This window comes from Curcuma longa, chromosome 3, assembly GCF_044706935.1.
Source record: "Curcuma longa cultivar G26 ecotype Majalengka, Jawa Barat chromosome 3, ITB_CL_G26_1.1, whole genome shotgun sequence".
Lineage (NCBI taxonomy): Eukaryota > Viridiplantae > Streptophyta > Magnoliopsida > Zingiberales > Zingiberaceae > Curcuma > Curcuma longa.
Window position 1 is genome coordinate 6,723,202 of NC_133863.1, and position 17,770 is coordinate 6,740,971.

A 17,770-nucleotide genomic window follows, 5' to 3' on the forward strand; every position below is an offset into this window, starting at 1 on the left:
TGCATTCAATGTAAACATGCCTTATCTTTTTTCGATGTCATCTCGCTATTTCATTTTTATCTGCAACACTTGTATTTGTTTCTTTGTGGAGCTTGGCTAATAAAACGAAATGTTAACTGCATGAGCTGCACAAGGATGATAACCATGCAACATACTACTGCACCTGTTGGCAATAGTAACACTACATTTTCGCTAGGTCATAATATTGGCACCCAAAACCGTGATTTGGTCATTAGACATTCTCAGACACCTGAATGACCCTTGGCTCCATGGAAGATGATAAGTTAATTGAAAGAGAGGTAAATGTCTGAGTAAACAAGTAATGAAATGTCTTCATGGCACATCTTATTTTCTACATATATATTCTCACTTGAAAATTAAAGTCCTTATATAATTGAGTACAATAGATTTTCTTTGGTCGCAACTCTCAGTCTCTGAAATTGAGCTGTATTCAGTTTAAACTATGCTGAATTTTAACAGGATTTGTCTTGCTTCTCAGGAGCTTTCGAAAGGTTGATAATGTTGAACGCTTTGAATAAGTCCTCGAACAGACCCACAGGCGGCCACCAGTGACACTAACAAACAGATTGTGCTCAGGATCTTTAGCCAAATCCATGTCGAACAGAACCTTGGAATTTTTGCTCTCACGATGTACATCTCCACGGGTAAAAACACAGTCAGCGGCCAGAATGACAGAGCTCCTATCAGACCCAAGAAATCATTGAAGAAAGGGAAGATCATGGCGACAACAGCAGTGACGACGACGTAAAGAGTTCTCCAGGTCAGCCGAAAAATACTGAAGGGAACATCACCCATCAATGGAACTTTGACAACAAGCTCTGATGTTAGGAAGCGGTTATCTGGCCAACGGTTTCTGCTCCAAGTTTCGATGAAATGGTAAACTGGTTGAGCAAATACCTGCAATATAATTTACGTATTCAAAATTTGAATGCTTGTGGCAGGAACCATTAACGCACTAATTTTTGATTGTGGAGCAGGAGGAAGAATTGTGTTGTTGGTACTGGTCTTCGACTTAACAATGAAAAGATAATTGTTTCAGCTAGCTAGACATCCAAACAAGTTAGGCCGTCAGTTCTTTCAAGATTTTTTGTTTTTTCCCTTATACTTTGGCTTACGTCAGCCAGTGTAAGTTTAGGGTTGTCTCCTATAAAATGTCTTTTTGAATAACAGGTAGAACGACTGTTTGGAGATGCCTGTGTGCCAAAAGCAAGTTGATTATTGATCAACTCAGAATGGGCAATCTTTGATTCTTTGGGCAAAGACCTATGAGGACGTCCAATGTCTACAATTAATTGGCCGTCTTCACTGGAAGACGTGGCGAATCCATATGGCATGCAGGTTTAGTACGTATAGTTCAAAGAGTCACACAGCTTGTATTGTATTAGGTCGTCTCAGTCCTTGGAATATATATATTGACCATGTAAGGTAGTCTCTGTTTTGCTCCGTTCAATGAACGGTGGGTCTCATAGTGGAGCCAATATTGTCTTCTTAATTTATTTTTAAATCAAAAAGTTGAATTTGCGATCCAAATGGTAGAAGCAATGGAAGAATTAATTTATCAGGGCATGCATGCATGTATGTTTACCTGATAAGCACCGATGAGATGAATCACAATGCAAATGTTGGCAATGTCGATGAGCCAAAATGGTTCGTAGAAGCCAGTTAAGAAGTTGCCTGGTGCGCTGTTTCCAAAAGCTGCATATCCCAGAAGTCCACATGCCATGTAAAACATAGTGGTGGTGGAAACTCCTACGGCGGAGGCCTTCTTCATCACCTGGTTCTCCGGAGGGCTTGATTTCAGAGTGTCCTATATATATATATAAAGTCAAAGTTCAATTTCAAAGGGAGTCATTATTAATTTACGTACGCATGCTTATTCAATTGTTTACACTTGAGCTAGCCTAGCCACTTCCTCACCAATTAACCTTCTCGCATATCAATGAAGATAATGTTTTGGCATCGATCGAGCAATAAATTTTCTGCTGACTAAATTTTTAACCGCATCCATGCATAGGCATAGCTAATTAATCAATTAATGTACCTGGATCTCAATGAGAACGGTGGAATAAGAGTAAGCAAAGGCTATGTTTCCGAGAGACTGAAATGTTCTCCAAAGTTTTTCAGTCGCTGTGACATCCACCCCCACTATGACTCCTGTGAGGGTGGTCCTCGCCTGAGGTCCCTCATCTGCGTAGTCCCAAATCAACAGATACGGTGTTAGCTAGATACACATGCATGCATTAATTGCGAGAGTTATGTGAGAAGGTGGGTGGGTGGGGCGTGCAGTGCAGACAATTATATAGAAACCTGCTATTTTGGCCACCGAGAGGCCGAGGCCGATGCTGGAGTAAGCCACGGACATGATTGCTGCCACAATGGAGAGCCACGAGATCTTGTGGAAATTAGGCAACTGGGAGAGCACTATTTGCATGGCTGCAAAGATGATCATATTCGTCGTCGTCGACACCTCGCACGTCGCATCGTGGCCGTTCCTGTGAATGCAGTTGGACTTCTTGATCGCCCTGCAGCAGCATCCCACCACATGCATGTTAATTAAGCGTATATATGTATGTATGTGTGTATCTTTCTACAACTCAAATAAATTAAATTAAATCTATATATGCCAAACATCGCTGTGATTATATTGTGTTTAAATTTGCGGATATCGATGGATAGATGAATACCCCATGCTAATAGCGGTTGTGATGGTGTAGCCGATGGAAACTCCAATCAGATTTACGTACTGTGACAATCCGCAGAAGTTACAGTAGACGCTCCCTGTAAATAAATAAACGATTGACTATTCACGCTTTTGAATATAATAGCTATGTAATTCTCTTGCTAACAATTCTTTACCTAGATTGGCCTTGACAGCATCTTTGTAGCTGTAGCTTCTCTTCCCTTGGGGACTCCTGTAACAGTCTGCAAGCATGATGGAGCAGTACCAGGTGATGAGAGCGAAGATTAAGAGAACAACTGGTCCGGCGATCCAACCCAACTGAGCCGTCGCCCAGGCCAGCGACAGCACTCCCGACCCAATCACCGCCGTGATGATGTGAGCACTTGCAGTGAGCATTGTCCCTGTAATATATTTAATTTATTTTCATATATATGATCGATCCCTCCATTTACAAATCAATCAAGTATCTAGTTAAAATTTGTAGAAGAGATATATAAATATTATTACCAGTACGCTTGGCACGGCCATCGTCGTCGAGGAACGCGTCGAGAGAATGATCGCCGACGTCGATCTCCAAGGAGCCGTTTATGGCTGTGGGCATGCGCTGCGCGTCTCTTTCCACGGCCATATGGATATGCTTAATTCTATGGAGAGTAGTGTTAGTACTCGAATATATATATAGATGCGATGTCTGTGTGTTACTCTAAAACATATACATACATACATACGCACCTGTTCACAGTTCACACCAACATAGTTATTAAATTCTATGCTATGGCTTCCGCGTTAATGGAGGTAATTAATTAAATAATCGCGTTAATTATGGCATGGAAATTACTTCTAACCTGAAACCTTTCGTTTCATTTACTGCTTGGCATAGTTTACGCGGATACCAAAAAAAATGATATAATATGCAACCACGCCTTTACCTTTTCCTTTTCCTAATTTGCAGAAAACTATCTCTAATTTCATCTTTTAACTAGATCTACTTTCTTTTTACATTTACTCGTCACAATTTTACTTCAACAAAATCAAAGTTAATACGAGTTAAATATAAGGGCGGTGAGTAAAATATCGGTTCAAACGAAATAATATCGAACTAATTCAAAATTTTAATTTGGTTTATTCTATTTTTTTTATAAAAAATATCGATTATGTCCATTGAATGGGTTTGGTTTCGATTTTAATTTCGAAAATTAATTAAACTAATTTTTTTATTAAATAATAAAAAATTAAAATATTTTATTTTTAATTTGTTTATTAAATCAGTTAAATATTTATTTTAAAAAATTAAAATTTTTTAATCTATTTTGTATCCTATTTGTTAAATTTTAATGACAAGATTCAAGTGATTCAATTTATCCAAACAAAATTATTTAATTTTTAATTTTGAATAATTCAATTCAATCGGTTCCATTTAATCAAATATTCAGTCTTATCTAACAATTAGTTTAGAAAGACCTTGAATTAAATTTTAGAAATTTAATATCCTAAATTAGATATTATTTTCATAGAGACCTATAAAAAAAGTTAATTCCTTGTGAAATAATATCAAAATTAAATTATTTGTAAGGTAAAGTGAAGTTTTAAATATTACTTTTAAATATAAATAAATTGGAAACTCAATAAAAAAAATTTATACGTGCTACTAAGTAATTTGGTAATTTTTTGATTTTTTATTAAAATAAAATTTAGGACGACTCGACTAATTAGTCAGGAAATTATACATAAAATATTCACAAAATTATCTATAATAAATATAAACGAGACTTTTGGTTAATTTTTCCTTTCTAATAATTACTTACTTTTAATTTATTGAAATATTAATGAGCAATTACTTTCAAGAAAATAACAAGTCATTTACTTTTTTTTTCTTTCTTTTTGTGTTAGGATGATGAGCCAGCTGTTAATAATTATTTAATGTTAAATTTAAGAGCTTACATTCTCGTGTTCATCTCACAGAGCTAATTGATTTTGTATTTCTAATGTTTAATGTTTAAAAATTTATTTTCAAGATGGGACGTATAGTAGTAAAGTACTTAAAGAAATAATGAAAAAAATTAAAATTAAAATTTTATTAGAGATGAATATTTTAGAAATAAATTTTTAAATGTGCATAAATTATATTTTGAATTTATTCAATAAATAACTAAAGAAGGAGAGACGTTCTATCTATTATAAAAAAATTCCTATTAATTTAAAACATTTTTTAAGGAAAACAAAAACTATAGCATGAAACTTGCACAATGTGCTGTACATCAATACAATGCAATCGTAAAACTGATTTATTTTAATGTTGTACATCAATACTAGGGTAAATGCAATCGTAAATCTGTTTTAATAAACAATCTTGATGAAGTTACATCATTTTGAAGATTTGATCAAATATTACTTGTCAGAATAATATTAAGGCCCAGCCCAATTAACGTCTGCAATATTATTCACGATAAACAGTAGTTTGCACTTCTTTTCGGGCACGTCTCTTGCGTTCCTCGGCATTTTTTATTTGCTTTTATTTGTTATTTATTGACCCATTACTGCTACTCATCGAGCAACCTCAATCGGTGGAGTAATTTTATCGCCCGATCGACGTTCTCTCGCCGATTTACGCAATCGAAGAGTAAGGATGCAGCGCAGCTCCGATGACGCTTCCCGACGCATTGCTAGGATCAGTTTTCATCTCCGCCCTCCCGTTTCTCAGGTCCCTCTTCGTCATCGCTCTTAATTCAGACTTGTGAACCTTTTTTTGTGCTTATCTGAAGATTGATTTTGAATGCACAAAAAGCCTTTTTTTTTCTTTTTCTTTTGCCATAATTCCACTTGAGTCTTGACGACAACATGGTGTTCTTACTCGGAAAAATGGAATCTTGGAAATGAGAATCGCTCCTCTTCGTTTCTCCCTTGGAAAGGATGGATTTTGTTGACTTCTCTTCGTCAGCTTCAATTTAGGGTTTTATAATATCAATCGATTTGATTGGAACTTGGAAGGCGATAGTTGTGCGATGACAAGGAGGGTGTTGATCTAATAAGTTATCGTTTGTGTGGTTGAAGGTGGAGGAGACGTCCTTGCTGAGGCGTGCGAATTGCCGGTCCAAGGGAGGAGCCCCTGGATTTAAGGTGGCGATATTGGGAGCTGCTGGGGGTATCGGGCAGCCGCTTGCTATGCTGATGAAGATGAATCCTTTGGTCTCGGTTCTGCACCTTTACGATGTTGTCAATGCTCCTGGTGTCACTGCAGATATAAGCCACATGAACACTGGCGCTGTGGTAATTGTCACTTCTCTTGCCTTGTCTCGTATTTTTCTTATGGCTCACTAGCTCATTAAAAATAGACGAATACATCTAACTTTTTTTATGTTATCGATCAACTTTTTCCTTAAAGTAAATGGTAGTACAGTGACGCAATGCTATTATTTTTGAAGGAACTAGATAGTATTATAATTCTGATTTGGACGTCTCCAGGTCCGAGGTTTTCTTGGTCAATCTCAATTAGAGGATGCACTTACTGGAATGGATCTTGTAATAATTCCTGCTGGAGTTCCTAGGAAGCCAGGAATGACTAGGGATGATTTGTTTAATATCAATGCTGGGATTGTCAAGACCCTGTGTGAGGGAGTGTCTAAATGCTGTCCCATGGCTATAGTTAACTTGATAAGTAATCCAGTGAACTCCACTATTCCTATCGCAGCTGAAGTTTTTAAGAAAGCTGGTACTTACGATCCCAAGCGTCTTTTGGGGGTGACAACACTTGACGTTGTGAGAGCCAATACTTTTGTGGTACGTATCAAACTTTATTATGCTAATTTTCTCATTTGACATCTTACATCAACATTAATTATGAGTTCCAAATACGTCATACTCTTCATGTTGTTGGCACATATGTGTATCTTCCTTCCTTTCAGTTTCATGTTGATAAGGGCTGGAATTTCTATTTGATTATAGTTTCAACTTTCTACCCAGGATATCCACTGTACTAGTTAGCTTTATACACTTAGTCTCTTATTGCTTATAGTGTGCCTACAGGCTGAAGTTTTAGGGGTTGATCCCAGGGATGTTAATGTTCCTGTGATTGGTGGTCATGCTGGAATTACCATATTACCTCTTTTATCACAGGTGGGTTGGTTAATTTTGATCTTAAGTTTCTTTTTTATGCCTTCCACAACTTTTTCTCAGTGATGTGTCCTTTGCGTATAGGTCAATCCTTCATATTCTTTTACACAAGAGGAAATTAGTTATCTGACTGATCGCATACAGAATGGAGGAACAGAAGTTGTTGAGGTAAAATAATATAATATAGTAATATACAATAGTTTCTGCTCTTCTTTTTTTGCCAATAAAGGTTTATTCAAAGTTTGAAACTGTAGTCTCAATACTACAATGAGCTGCAAAGTTATAGTTAATATTTATTAAGTTTTCTGCAAGTTTGATATATTTCTATTGATTAACAAATGATACAACTAGAGGATACCATCCTCTTGGGAAAGGAGGAACATGAAGTATGGGCTAGGGATTAAAATGTTTAATGGCCTTTGGTTCACATCATGATTTAATTGATCACTAAATCTGCAACTTTATGCATAATGATGCCTTCTGTCACCCCTTTTTTCCTTGAAGAAATTCAATCTTCACTAGGAATAACTTCCCAAGGAGATCTGGCTCTAGAAATCCTACTGGAGCCACGCCTACTTAATTGTGCTAAACTGTTACTTGGATTTCTTGTCTCTAGAAGCTTAAAATTGGGCAGCAAATTGACACAATTTATATACAGATTTCGTCCATCTCGTTTAGGAGATGAATATGTTGTCAGGACATAAAAAAGATGGCTTGGATGTAGAGTATTTAATCTGACTCAGATTTGTTAAATGTTTAGTGCACTCTAATTTGTGCATTCTACCTGTAATGCAGGCAAAAGCTGGTGCAGGCTCTGCAACATTGTCAATGGTTGGACTCCATGCCTTTCATTAAAATGTGTTTTTGTTTAGTTCCTTGCTTGTATATTGAAGTAGATAGACAAAAAACACACTTGCAGGCATATGCAGCTGCTAAATTTGCCGATGCTTGTTTGAGGGGCTTACGAGGTGATGCGAGCATATTGGAATGTTCATTTGTGGCTTGTCAGGTCTTTCCCTTTTGATTCTATTCTACACTCCGTACATTTTCAATGTCTTTGAGGATCTGAATTTTGTGTGTTCTTTTCCTTTGTGTAGGTTACAGAACTACCTTTCTTTGCATCAAAGGTGCGATTAGGTCGTAGTGGAGTGGAGGAAGTTCTTCCTCTTGGACCGTTGAATGAGTTTGAAAGGTCTGTATCTTTGTTCCAGAATCTTCATTTTGCTGTTGTGCAACAGCATTTACTTTACATTGCGCTCACAGTCATATTGCGCTCACAGTCACAGTTAGTTCTTTGGAGATCAATCTATCAATTATTTCTTCTATTAGGTGATGTTAATAGATTTTTCTGCTTTGTTTGTTGGTAAGCATAAGAAATTGATCCACTGATGAAGCAGAGATATAAAAAAACACATCAGTTGCTGAATCATGTTTTCTGAGAGGTTATGCTTGATGAATCATAGTTCACTTGCAGATATAATATGGATCGTGTGGAACTATTTGATATTCATATATGCAATAGGTTTCATGAAGAGGATATGTACATCGATTATGCACTTTTAACCATATCAGACATTGATTAGGGATCCTTGTTGTCACAGGGCTGGCTTGGAGAAGGCTAAGAAAGAGTTGGCAATAAGCATCCAGAAGGGAGTCTCATTTATTAACAAGTGATAGGACTGGACTTTTGAGCTGCTCAACAATTGAGCTCATAACAATGTTAATATTGGTAGGCTCATTACAGGTTTCATGGTCAGAGAAAGGTTTACAATATGGATTTCTCTTGAAATCATCGGGTATTGTGGAAATGGATTATGGAAAGAATAAGCCAACTTTGTTAAGTTACAGAACAGTGGAAGTTGTCTGATTTTCTAAGGGAATTTTCTCAAGAACACTTTTTACTTACTTTAAGATTCCGAAATTCTACATGCAATATATTTGATGGAAGTTTCTAAATGACTTTAGATACTATGAACCCAAAAGAGCACTGCACCTGTGCTGATTCATATCAAGATTCAATATTGAAACGCACTAATCTAACCTTGCATTGTCAACTAGCTTCCATTTTTAAGCTTATTTTGCACGAATAGACCAAGGGATTTAGTTCATACTAAGTGGCTTGCATTCTCAAGTTTATGAGTTTGGTCTAGCACTATGGTACGAGCAGGTTCAGAAATGGAATGGAAAGTTTCCTAGCCTTATCAGCTGTCACTGTAAAATGGCCCAAAAAATTTCCTATTCCTAATCAAATTTGCAACGAATAGAAGTCAACACTGAATGAAATGGAAAACAGTTGCATTACTACATTTACTTTGCCTATTAGATGAAGATTGTACTTTACTAGCTCTGATTGGAAAAGAAGCATAATTCTGGATAAATCTCAAATGGTATCATTTGCTTAGTATTAGTATTTTGTGGGTTTTCTCACATCAAATGGAAACTTGTGGTTGGGATTATGCTGCTCATAAATACTTCAGTCTACCAATGCTCTTTCATTTCCTATTATTTTATTTTACCTTTTATCCCAGAGATTTTCTAGGCACTGCATTATCAATCTCTCTAAATTATGGGACTCCTTTTACATTTCATTGAGCAGGAAAGACTTGTACACTTTAGCAGTCTGATTCAAATTGACATAACTTTCCTGTGAGGTAGCATAAAAAAAAAAAAAAAAAAACTGAGGCTGAGAATCCATCAAGGACCACCTTTGTTGAATAAATGATAGGTCTTTTCACATGCTAGTTCTTTGCATTTCAGTTTTGCTTGGTTGTTACCACTTTGTTTCATAAGCATTAATGCTGATTTAGCTCTTCTATTATTGGTGTTGCGCCCACAGTGAGAATCTTGTATATATACCTCTTCAGATCACCATTATGATGCAATAAGAGTTCTTAGAATTTTACTTGACGGCTTGATCAGATTATTTACAGTAGTTCAGTGATCTAAATCCATGCCGACCTAGAACCAAGAATACACTACGGAGTTAGGATAGATCTCGATAGCTTTCTCGATTCTACGATCTCCCCTGCTTTAGAGGGCATAACTAGACAGGAAATATAACTTTGATAGTACCACTAGTAATTCATACAAATGTGGCCCGTTACTAGAGTGAGACAGAGAAGTTGACATTCACATGGCCTTCTGCTGTTGTCGTTGATAACACTCCATATGGCATGTGATCCAGCCATGGAAGTCTGATGAGAACTTGCGGTCCAGTCTCAGGGCAGTTTCATGGTAGTTCATCATTCAATTCTACTGAACTGTCATTTAATTTAAGTAGCAACGCACACTGTCTCTCTTAGTCAAATGACCCTGCATGGTTTTTTATCTGTTTCAAGACCTGAATAAATGTTTTAAGAAATGCTGCAAGGCATCTCTGAACTATATTGCTGTATCACAAGCCAATCAAGAATCTGAGCTAACAGTTTTCTGTACCTGGAAAATGTTTTTCAATGTTGCTTTAAACCTTGGTTCGATAACTCCAGGCAAGGGTTCTTTTTTGCATATAAAGAATGTGGTAGTTTACTCCACCTGGTTTAGTCTTGTAAACATAATCATTTATGGTTTACGATGTTGGAAGTGCTGAATAAAAAAAGTTCCAACTGTTGTAAACACGAGAGGTACATTGATGATTCATTCAAACATGAATTTGGTATCATAATGTTTGGTTACAGGTACATAATCATGCGTTGTGTTTGATTGAGTTTATATTTAAGTTTTTGACAGAGATGAGAAACGTACAAAAAATAAAAGCAGGTGCAGCAACTCTGTACCAATTTACTTTCATCGATGCCAACTGGCAACGTGACAAGATTCAGAAGCAATTATTATAATGAAAGTTCATGTTCGCTATTCACTGTTAAAGTTTTTCAAAATAAAGTTTGTTCAAAGAAATTTTCAGAATATTAACAATGAACAAGGAAAAAAAAGCACCTTAGAATTCATATTTTATTTAAATTTTAATCATTTATTAGATTTAACCTTTTATTTAACTATGTTATATTTTGTTCATAGGAATACTTATACACTATTTACTTGACATATAATAAATATTTTTATATTTAAGTTGAAAATGAGTTTTTAACATTTCTAATATTTTCTTAATCTCTCTTATTCTATAAAAGACTCAATTTTGTTATATTCAATTCCTTCAAAGATATGTATTTTTAAATAACTTGGTACATATATTAAAGTTTTACTAGATTTTAAGATGGGTAAAAGTAAGAAAATAATAAGTTTAAGAATGGCCATATATATATATATATTATTTACTTTTATCTCTCTCCTCTTCTTCAGAACAAACATGTGTTGGGATATAAAAAATTATATTTATTTATTTATTTATTGTAAGATGAAATTAGAAAAATAATTTTAAAAAATTATCTTACTATCCAAATAGTATAAAATTATTTGTTTCTGACAATCAGTCTCTTGGTAAAAGAGAGAGAACGCTGAATTCGATCCAAATACATTTAATGAATATGGAAACGTATTTAATACAAGTAGAGAGAGAGTAAAATATCTCAAAAGTCCGAGGGGCGAATCTAAAAAATCCACTCCTCGCTTCGAGATGCAAATTGCGAGAAGTTGGACCAGCACCGAGATCGAGTTCCGACGCGACTTGATCAAGATTTGTGACATGAGAAACGAGCCCAGTCACGTGCCTCCCTTTCACGATTCAACTTTAACTTTATTCTCGACCAATATTTTAAACTGGGACTAGATCAGTCATTAGACACATTTATCGATCCAGAACAAGGAGCACTCTACCCTGCTGCTGCTGCTGCTGCTGCTGCTGCTGCTGCTGCTGCGTCTGCAGACTGCAGCCAAGAGCAGAGGAGTGCGCTGTAAGCCACTGAAGGTGCATATCATGGTCCGTAGGCGTGCGTGCATCAAACTGTAGATGTTGTTTTCCTGTTTTTTATTAAGAGAAATGCAATGAACGAACGAACGTACGTTTTATTATAGTGTCTCGTAGTCGTAGAGTGTGAGAGGGAGGGGAAGAAGAGCATGCACTGGGAGGGACCACGCATTTGAAGAGGAGGATGCTGCCAAATCAGTCATCTACAGAAACGATGCACCGTTGTAGTGTTCTACTATTTGTTAATTTGTAGATTGTAGTCATGTAGCACGGAGTCAACCTAGAGCCAACCTTTTGGGACCATCTGCTCCAACAAAAACAAAATTCACGTTTTAATGATCCAAAAATAAATATTTTGTGTCAAGTTTAGTCTTTAGTATGATTAATTGGGTAGATTTAGCAGTGTCTATCATCCAATCATTGCGAGGATGCTAGTTTAGTCTTCCAATGATTGAATGCATAAACATCTCCTAATATCGAGTTCTCAAATCAAATGTGAGGATTCCTATTTTGATATTAGAGGACAGCCTACAAATCAAAGCTAAGCACAAGTCTCCAGCGCTGAAGATGTCAGTCAACTGTGCTTTTATGAGCAACAAGGCCGTGATAGAGGGAGGACATTTAATTCAAATTTTCATGTGGTAGTAGTGGAACCCTGAAACCCTATCATCTAGTGACTGAGCTAAAATCCATGGAACAGGGAGGGGGCATTGCATTCTCCCATCACTTCGCAGGAACACAATCCCAAACCAGTTATATCTGCTAACATTTACAAAAAGCTAAAGGCTGTGCCTGTCGTTTCTCAGTGTTTACGCTGGTGGCATCTCAGACTGGCAGTGAGCAGAAGCAGTGTAGTAATGGCAGCAGAGGGGAAAAAAAACCCATCAATATGGCACACAGGCATAGTAACTGGGCATTCCAGCTGTACATCAGTTGTAGCAATAACATCTAATTTAAAAGCTGTGGATCATGCAACTAGAAGCCAGGAAAGCAAAATACTACTGAAGGAAACATTTAATTTTAGAGCACTAGATGCTAAGAAGATCTGATGGCGGTGAGGTTGAAGCTGGTAGTTGTTGCTGCTGCTCTTTAGTTTCATTGGTCAGTGACGACTGCAAGGAGGCCACAAGTGGTGGTGATGCAGGAACATTGCCGCTAGAGGAGTCTTCTCCCTGCTTCAGTGGAGACTTTGGGAGCTCGTTGAGAATCTGGACAACTTCCCTCATTGTCGGTCGCTCGATACTCTGTTCCTCCACGCAGAGCATTGCTACGTAGAACATGTGCATCACCTCATGGATGGGAACGGATGGAAGCCTTGGATCCAAGATTTTGACCACTTCTTCCTTGTTAGAGCCTGTGATCTTCTTAACCCATTGCACAATGTCCACTCCATCCCCAAATTCACCAACAGGCTTTCTTCCGGTAACCAGTTCCAGAAGAACCACTCCGAAGCTGTAAACATCACTCTTCTCATCCACCTTAAGGGTGTAGGCATACTCTGTGCAGCAAATTACGATGATGAGATCAATATGGAAAATTTCCTATAGCGATTAATCATAAATATGTTGATAGAACTTAACTTTGTTCTATTAGATGGCAATAAGCCACACAAATTAAACAATAACAGATGCAGAGAGCAAACATATTTGCCTCTAAAACAGTACTCCAATAAACATAAAAACAAATCAAAAGGCATAATGCAAAAAATTAAAAGATGAGATCTAAAGTTTTTTGAGTTGGTTTTGGATTGTTCATCAATGAAGTAGAGAAGAATCACAAATATCTCATGCAAATTATTCATGTCCAGTTTAGTTAACTTTTCTCTAGCCTCTAAGGTAATTCATATGGGAATAACTGTAGTGCAAAATATATAATTAAAACTACGAGTAGGAACAACAAGCCTTTTAGTTGGTTTCAGCTAATTCAACAATAATAGGTATACAACACAAAGAGACTAATGACGCAGAGAATCTGAACCATGATGAAACTAGACAATAAAGTAAACATGAAGTTTATTGGTCAACGTCATAGCCATGGGAACAAAAACATGGACTGAATCTCAGAGTAAGGAAGAAAACCTGGAGCAATGTAACCATAAGAGCCGGCAATGGCAGACATGCATTCTGAGGTGCCTGTGTCCTGCAAGAACTTGGCAAGTCCAAAGTCAGCCACATGAGCTTCGAAATTGGAATCCAAGAGGATGTTGTTGGACTTGACATCTCGATGGAGGATCAATGGGGAGCAATCATGGTGGAGATAGCAGAGACCCTTTGCTGCCTCCAAGGCAACCTTATACCTTGTATCCCAGTGCAAATGTCCACCCTTCGTCCCATGGAGAACCTCCCCAAGGCTGCCATTAGGCATGTACTCATATACCAAAAGATTGGTCTCATGGTTGGAGCAAAACCCCAACAACCTGACAATATGTCGGTGGCGAATCCTTCCAAGTGTCTGAATCTCTGCATTGAACCCATGGTCATGTGATGATCCCCGGCTCATCGCCGGAAGCCTCTTGACCGCCACTTGTTCGCCATCAGGCATGACACCCTTGTAAACTATGCCAGCCCCTCCTTTGCCGATGATGTTCTCCTCCTTCAAGCAGTTCAACACATCGTCGATTGTAAAATCGAGCCGCTGGAATGCGGTGAGCTTCCATGCACGGGCCTCGCTAGCCTTCTTCAAAGATCGGGCCTTTACAATGGCCGCAATGGCGAAGATAATAGAACAAATGAGGAGACCGATGACGAGCAAAAGCTTGAAGGACGCCGAGAGTGCGCCTTTGGTACGAACCGGGTGCGATATCCCTGGCTGGCATGGGCCAAGATAAGGGCCACATAGGTCTGGATTACCGACGAAGGAAGTGGCATTGAAGTAGCTAAACTGGCCGGTGCTCGGGACGTCACCGGAGAGGTTGTTGTAGGAGAAATCCACCGCCGTCAAGCTCTGCATTGTTGAGATTGAGACTGGAATTTGGCCTTCGAGATGATTCCTCGACAGGTTGAGATAGTTCAATATCCGCATCGCAGCAATCTCAGCCGGAACATTGCCGGAGAGTTCGTTTCTACTGAGATCCACAAATGTCAGAAGCTTACACTTGGTAATTTGAGGTGTAATCGAGCCGGAGAAACGGTTCCCGCTGAGATCCAGTTTCGAGAGCTGCTGCATCCTCCCGATCTCTGGAGGGATACTACCGGTGAACGAGTTCTGGTTCAGCAACAACTTCTGAAGGCCGGAGAAGTTCCCGATGGACGGAGGCAAAGGGTCAGTTAGGCGGTTGTTCGAGAGGCAAATTTGTCCAAGACTAGGAGAGATCAAAGAGTTGCCGGTACTGGGAAACCCGCCGGTGAGGAGATTGTCCTGGAGCTCCACCTGAGACAGTTTCGGCAAGCTAAGTAGGCCCTGTGGAATGGTTCCATTGAGGTAGTTCTCCCCCATTCTGATGCGGCTCAAGGATTCGCAGCGACCAAGGGAGTCTGGAATCGGGCCAAAGAGGAAGTTGCTGAGGGCAATCAACGTTTCGAGCTTGTTGCCGTAGCAGAGGTCCTGGGGTAGCCAACCAGTGAGCTTGTTCGAGGAAAAGTCGAGAAGCTGAAGGCGTCCGTTCGTACCGAGACGGCGAGGGATGCTCCCAGTAAAGTTGTTTTCCCACACCTGGAGCACCTCAAGTTGGGGAATGTCGCCAACGAACTCCGGGATGGCACCGAAGAGCTTGTTGCGGAAGAGGTTAAGGAGGGTGAGGTTGCTGAGCTCGGCGAAGCTCGGAGGAATCTCTCCCGTAAGGGCATTGTTAGAGAGGTCCAGGGACTTGAGGCTCTTGAGTCGACCAAGCGCCGGTGGTATCTCGCCGGAAAGGCCATTCACTTGGAGGAAGAGGCTGTCCAGCCTCTGGAGGTTGCCAATCTCGGGCGGGATGCGGCCGGAGAGGCCGCAGTTTGCAGCATCGAGGCGAACAAGTGCCGAGAGGTTGCCGATCTCCGCCGGCAGGCTGCCCTCGTAGCTATTGTAGTAGCCGATGTAGAGCTCGCGTAGCGCAGAGAGGTTGCCGATCTCCGGGGGGATAGGACCAGTGAGCTCGTTGCCGGACAGCGCAAGGTACTCTAGGGACTTCCAGCTGCCGTACTCCGGCGGAATCGAACCTGAGAAATAGTTGCCCCCAAGATGGAGGTGGCGGAGCTGGGACATGGCCGCCACCGCGCGGGGAAGCGATCCAGTGAGGTTGTTGTTGTAGAGGTCGAGGACGCGGAGCCGCGCAAGGCGGCCGAGGGACGGGGCGAAGGATCCATTGAAAATGTTGTTGGAGAGGTTGAGGTAGCGAAGGGAGGTAAGGAGGGAGAGCTCCGGGGGAATGGGACCGGAGAGGGAGTTGGCGGCGACGGAAAGGTGGAAGAGGAAGCGGAGGCCACCGACGGAAGAGGGGAGCAGACCGGAGAGGTTTCTCCCGGAGAGGTCGAGAGCGACGACGGCCCCTCTGCTATCGCAGGTGACGGCGGGCCAGGAGCAGTGGTCGGTGGCGTTGTCCCAGGCAGCTAGCGCGGCTGCTCCGGAATCGGCGAGGTCGATTTTGATGGAAAGTAGAACGCTATGGTCCTTCCCGTAGTCGCCTCCGGCGGCCACCTTGGACGGCGGGAGGAGGAGAGAGAGGAGGACGATGTGGCAGCCTACGAAGAAGAGCATGACTTTGTTGTGAAGACTGAAGAGGGCTGGCAGTAGTCCTCCACTCTCTTTTTCTCTCGTCTCGGATGCCTTTCTGCTGTGCTTTAAATTTATTTATCTTTTACGGATATAAATTATAAACCCACGTTTTTATGATAATATTTGGATATGCTCAAAATAAAAAGGCGTTACTTCATTATGATCTCCGTACTTTGAAGCTAATTTACTCGATTTTTTTTTTGTTGAACGACGATTAATTAGTTTTTTTGTAAAAATATAATGTTCGATGAAATTTTGTATTTATGTTCACCTAAACATTTTAAATAAACTATTTTAGTATTTATTTTAGTTGAGGATGAACTGAATAGAATTTTACGAAATGATTTTAAATAAACTAAAATAGTTAAGTTTGTGAACTGTCAGAAAACGAAATGAAATGTCAAAAAAATTATAATTTTCTCTTAAAAATTCCACTCAGGTCAAGTCTTCAAAAGCCGATCGAAAATTCACGCGGAATTGATTGAGCAAAAAGAAAGGACCGTTTTTTAACAAAATTTAAAAAGGTCCCACCGAGATTTGAACTCGGGTTACTGGATTCAGAGTCCAATGTCCTAACCACTAGACCATGGGACCACTGTTGGTTTTGAGACAATTAATTTTTTATATAAGTAATATAAGTTATGTATATTCTCAAGTTTTATCAAGGGCTAAGATAACCAAGTTAGACAAACCAAGTGACTAAATGGTTATTAATCATCATTTGGAAAGAACTAAAGGTTGGTTAATTTTAATCCCCATCACAGCATAGCAGTAAAAGGCACAATGAATTACTCACACATTTAGGGTTTGATTTTTCATGCAAGGTACGTCGGAGGAGTCTACGTTCTGTAGTAATCCAACTACTAGAATAGTTAAATTATTGTATTAGAAGCGGTGCTCAACTATCGAATTTATCCAATGCGCATACGAATTACAGCTGCGTTGAAGGAGCAAAGCAGGAGATCAATTTCCTATATATATATATATATAAAAGGTTGATTGATTTAAACTTAATTAATTATTTAAAATTTTACATTGTTAATCTTATTTGATTGATACGTGAGGTTGACACAACTAACTTATTTTTTATTTTAAAATTATCTTTATTTATTTATAAATTTATATGAGATTAGTTGATGAACATAATTTAGATATGTTAAGTTTATAATTTTGCAATAAGTTGTTCAATTTTATTGATATAATTAACTAACTCTTATGAATTAAGATACTAAATATAAAAATTGTTTTAAAAATAACCAGCGCCTGTAGCTCAGTGGATAGAGCGTCTGTTTCCTAAGCAGAAAGTCGTAGGTTCGACCCCTACCTGGCGCGCTAATGAAATTAAATTAATTTTTTCCATTTCCGTATGCGTCCGTATGTATTGTGGACCCCTCCTCTCAATATGT

General features: G+C 39.0%; 3 protein-coding genes and 2 non-coding genes across 5 annotated transcripts; 2 read left to right on the forward strand and 3 right to left on the reverse strand.

The window, feature by feature from the left end:
* Positions 1-422: 422 nt before the first annotated feature.
* LOC141823570 (amino acid permease 6-like) lies at positions 423-3,329 on the reverse strand. Its single transcript, XM_074710871.1, has 7 exons — positions 3,209-3,329; positions 2,878-3,102; positions 2,706-2,799; positions 2,329-2,543; positions 2,063-2,208; positions 1,607-1,828; positions 423-918 (listed from the first exon to the last, which is right to left on the reverse strand). Exons 1-7 carry the CDS (start codon positions 3,327-3,329, stop codon positions 496-498), a joined length of 1,446 nt encoding a protein of 481 aa, XP_074566972.1. The 3' UTR covers positions 423-495.
* Positions 3,330-5,206: 1,877 nt separating this feature from the next.
* On the forward strand, positions 5,207-8,716 carry LOC141825589 (malate dehydrogenase, glyoxysomal). Its single transcript, XM_074712971.1, has 9 exons — positions 5,207-5,402; positions 5,753-5,968; positions 6,164-6,478; positions 6,725-6,814; positions 6,896-6,979; positions 7,607-7,642; positions 7,731-7,820; positions 7,909-8,003; positions 8,413-8,716. Exons 1-9 carry the CDS (start codon positions 5,328-5,330, stop codon positions 8,483-8,485), a joined length of 1,074 nt encoding a protein of 357 aa, XP_074569072.1. The 5' UTR covers positions 5,207-5,327; the 3' UTR covers positions 8,486-8,716.
* A 3,835-nt stretch (positions 8,717-12,551) lies between these two features.
* Positions 12,552-16,346, reverse strand: LOC141824339 (uncharacterized). Its single transcript, XM_074711604.1, has 2 exons — positions 13,751-16,346; positions 12,552-13,170 (listed from the first exon to the last, which is right to left on the reverse strand). The coding sequence occupies exons 1-2, from the start codon at positions 16,344-16,346 to the stop codon at positions 12,701-12,703; spliced, it is 3,066 nt and encodes a 1,021-aa protein (XP_074567705.1). The 3' UTR covers positions 12,552-12,700.
* A 540-nt stretch (positions 16,347-16,886) lies between these two features.
* Positions 16,887-16,958, reverse strand: TRNAQ-CUG (transfer RNA glutamine (anticodon CUG)). Its single transcript has one exon. It is a non-coding gene; the product is annotated as a tRNA-Gln (tRNA).
* Positions 16,959-17,623: 665 nt separating this feature from the next.
* On the forward strand, positions 17,624-17,696 carry TRNAR-CCU (transfer RNA arginine (anticodon CCU)). The gene has a single exon. It is a non-coding gene; the product is annotated as a tRNA-Arg (tRNA).
* The last annotated feature ends 74 nt before the right edge of the window (positions 17,697-17,770 follow it).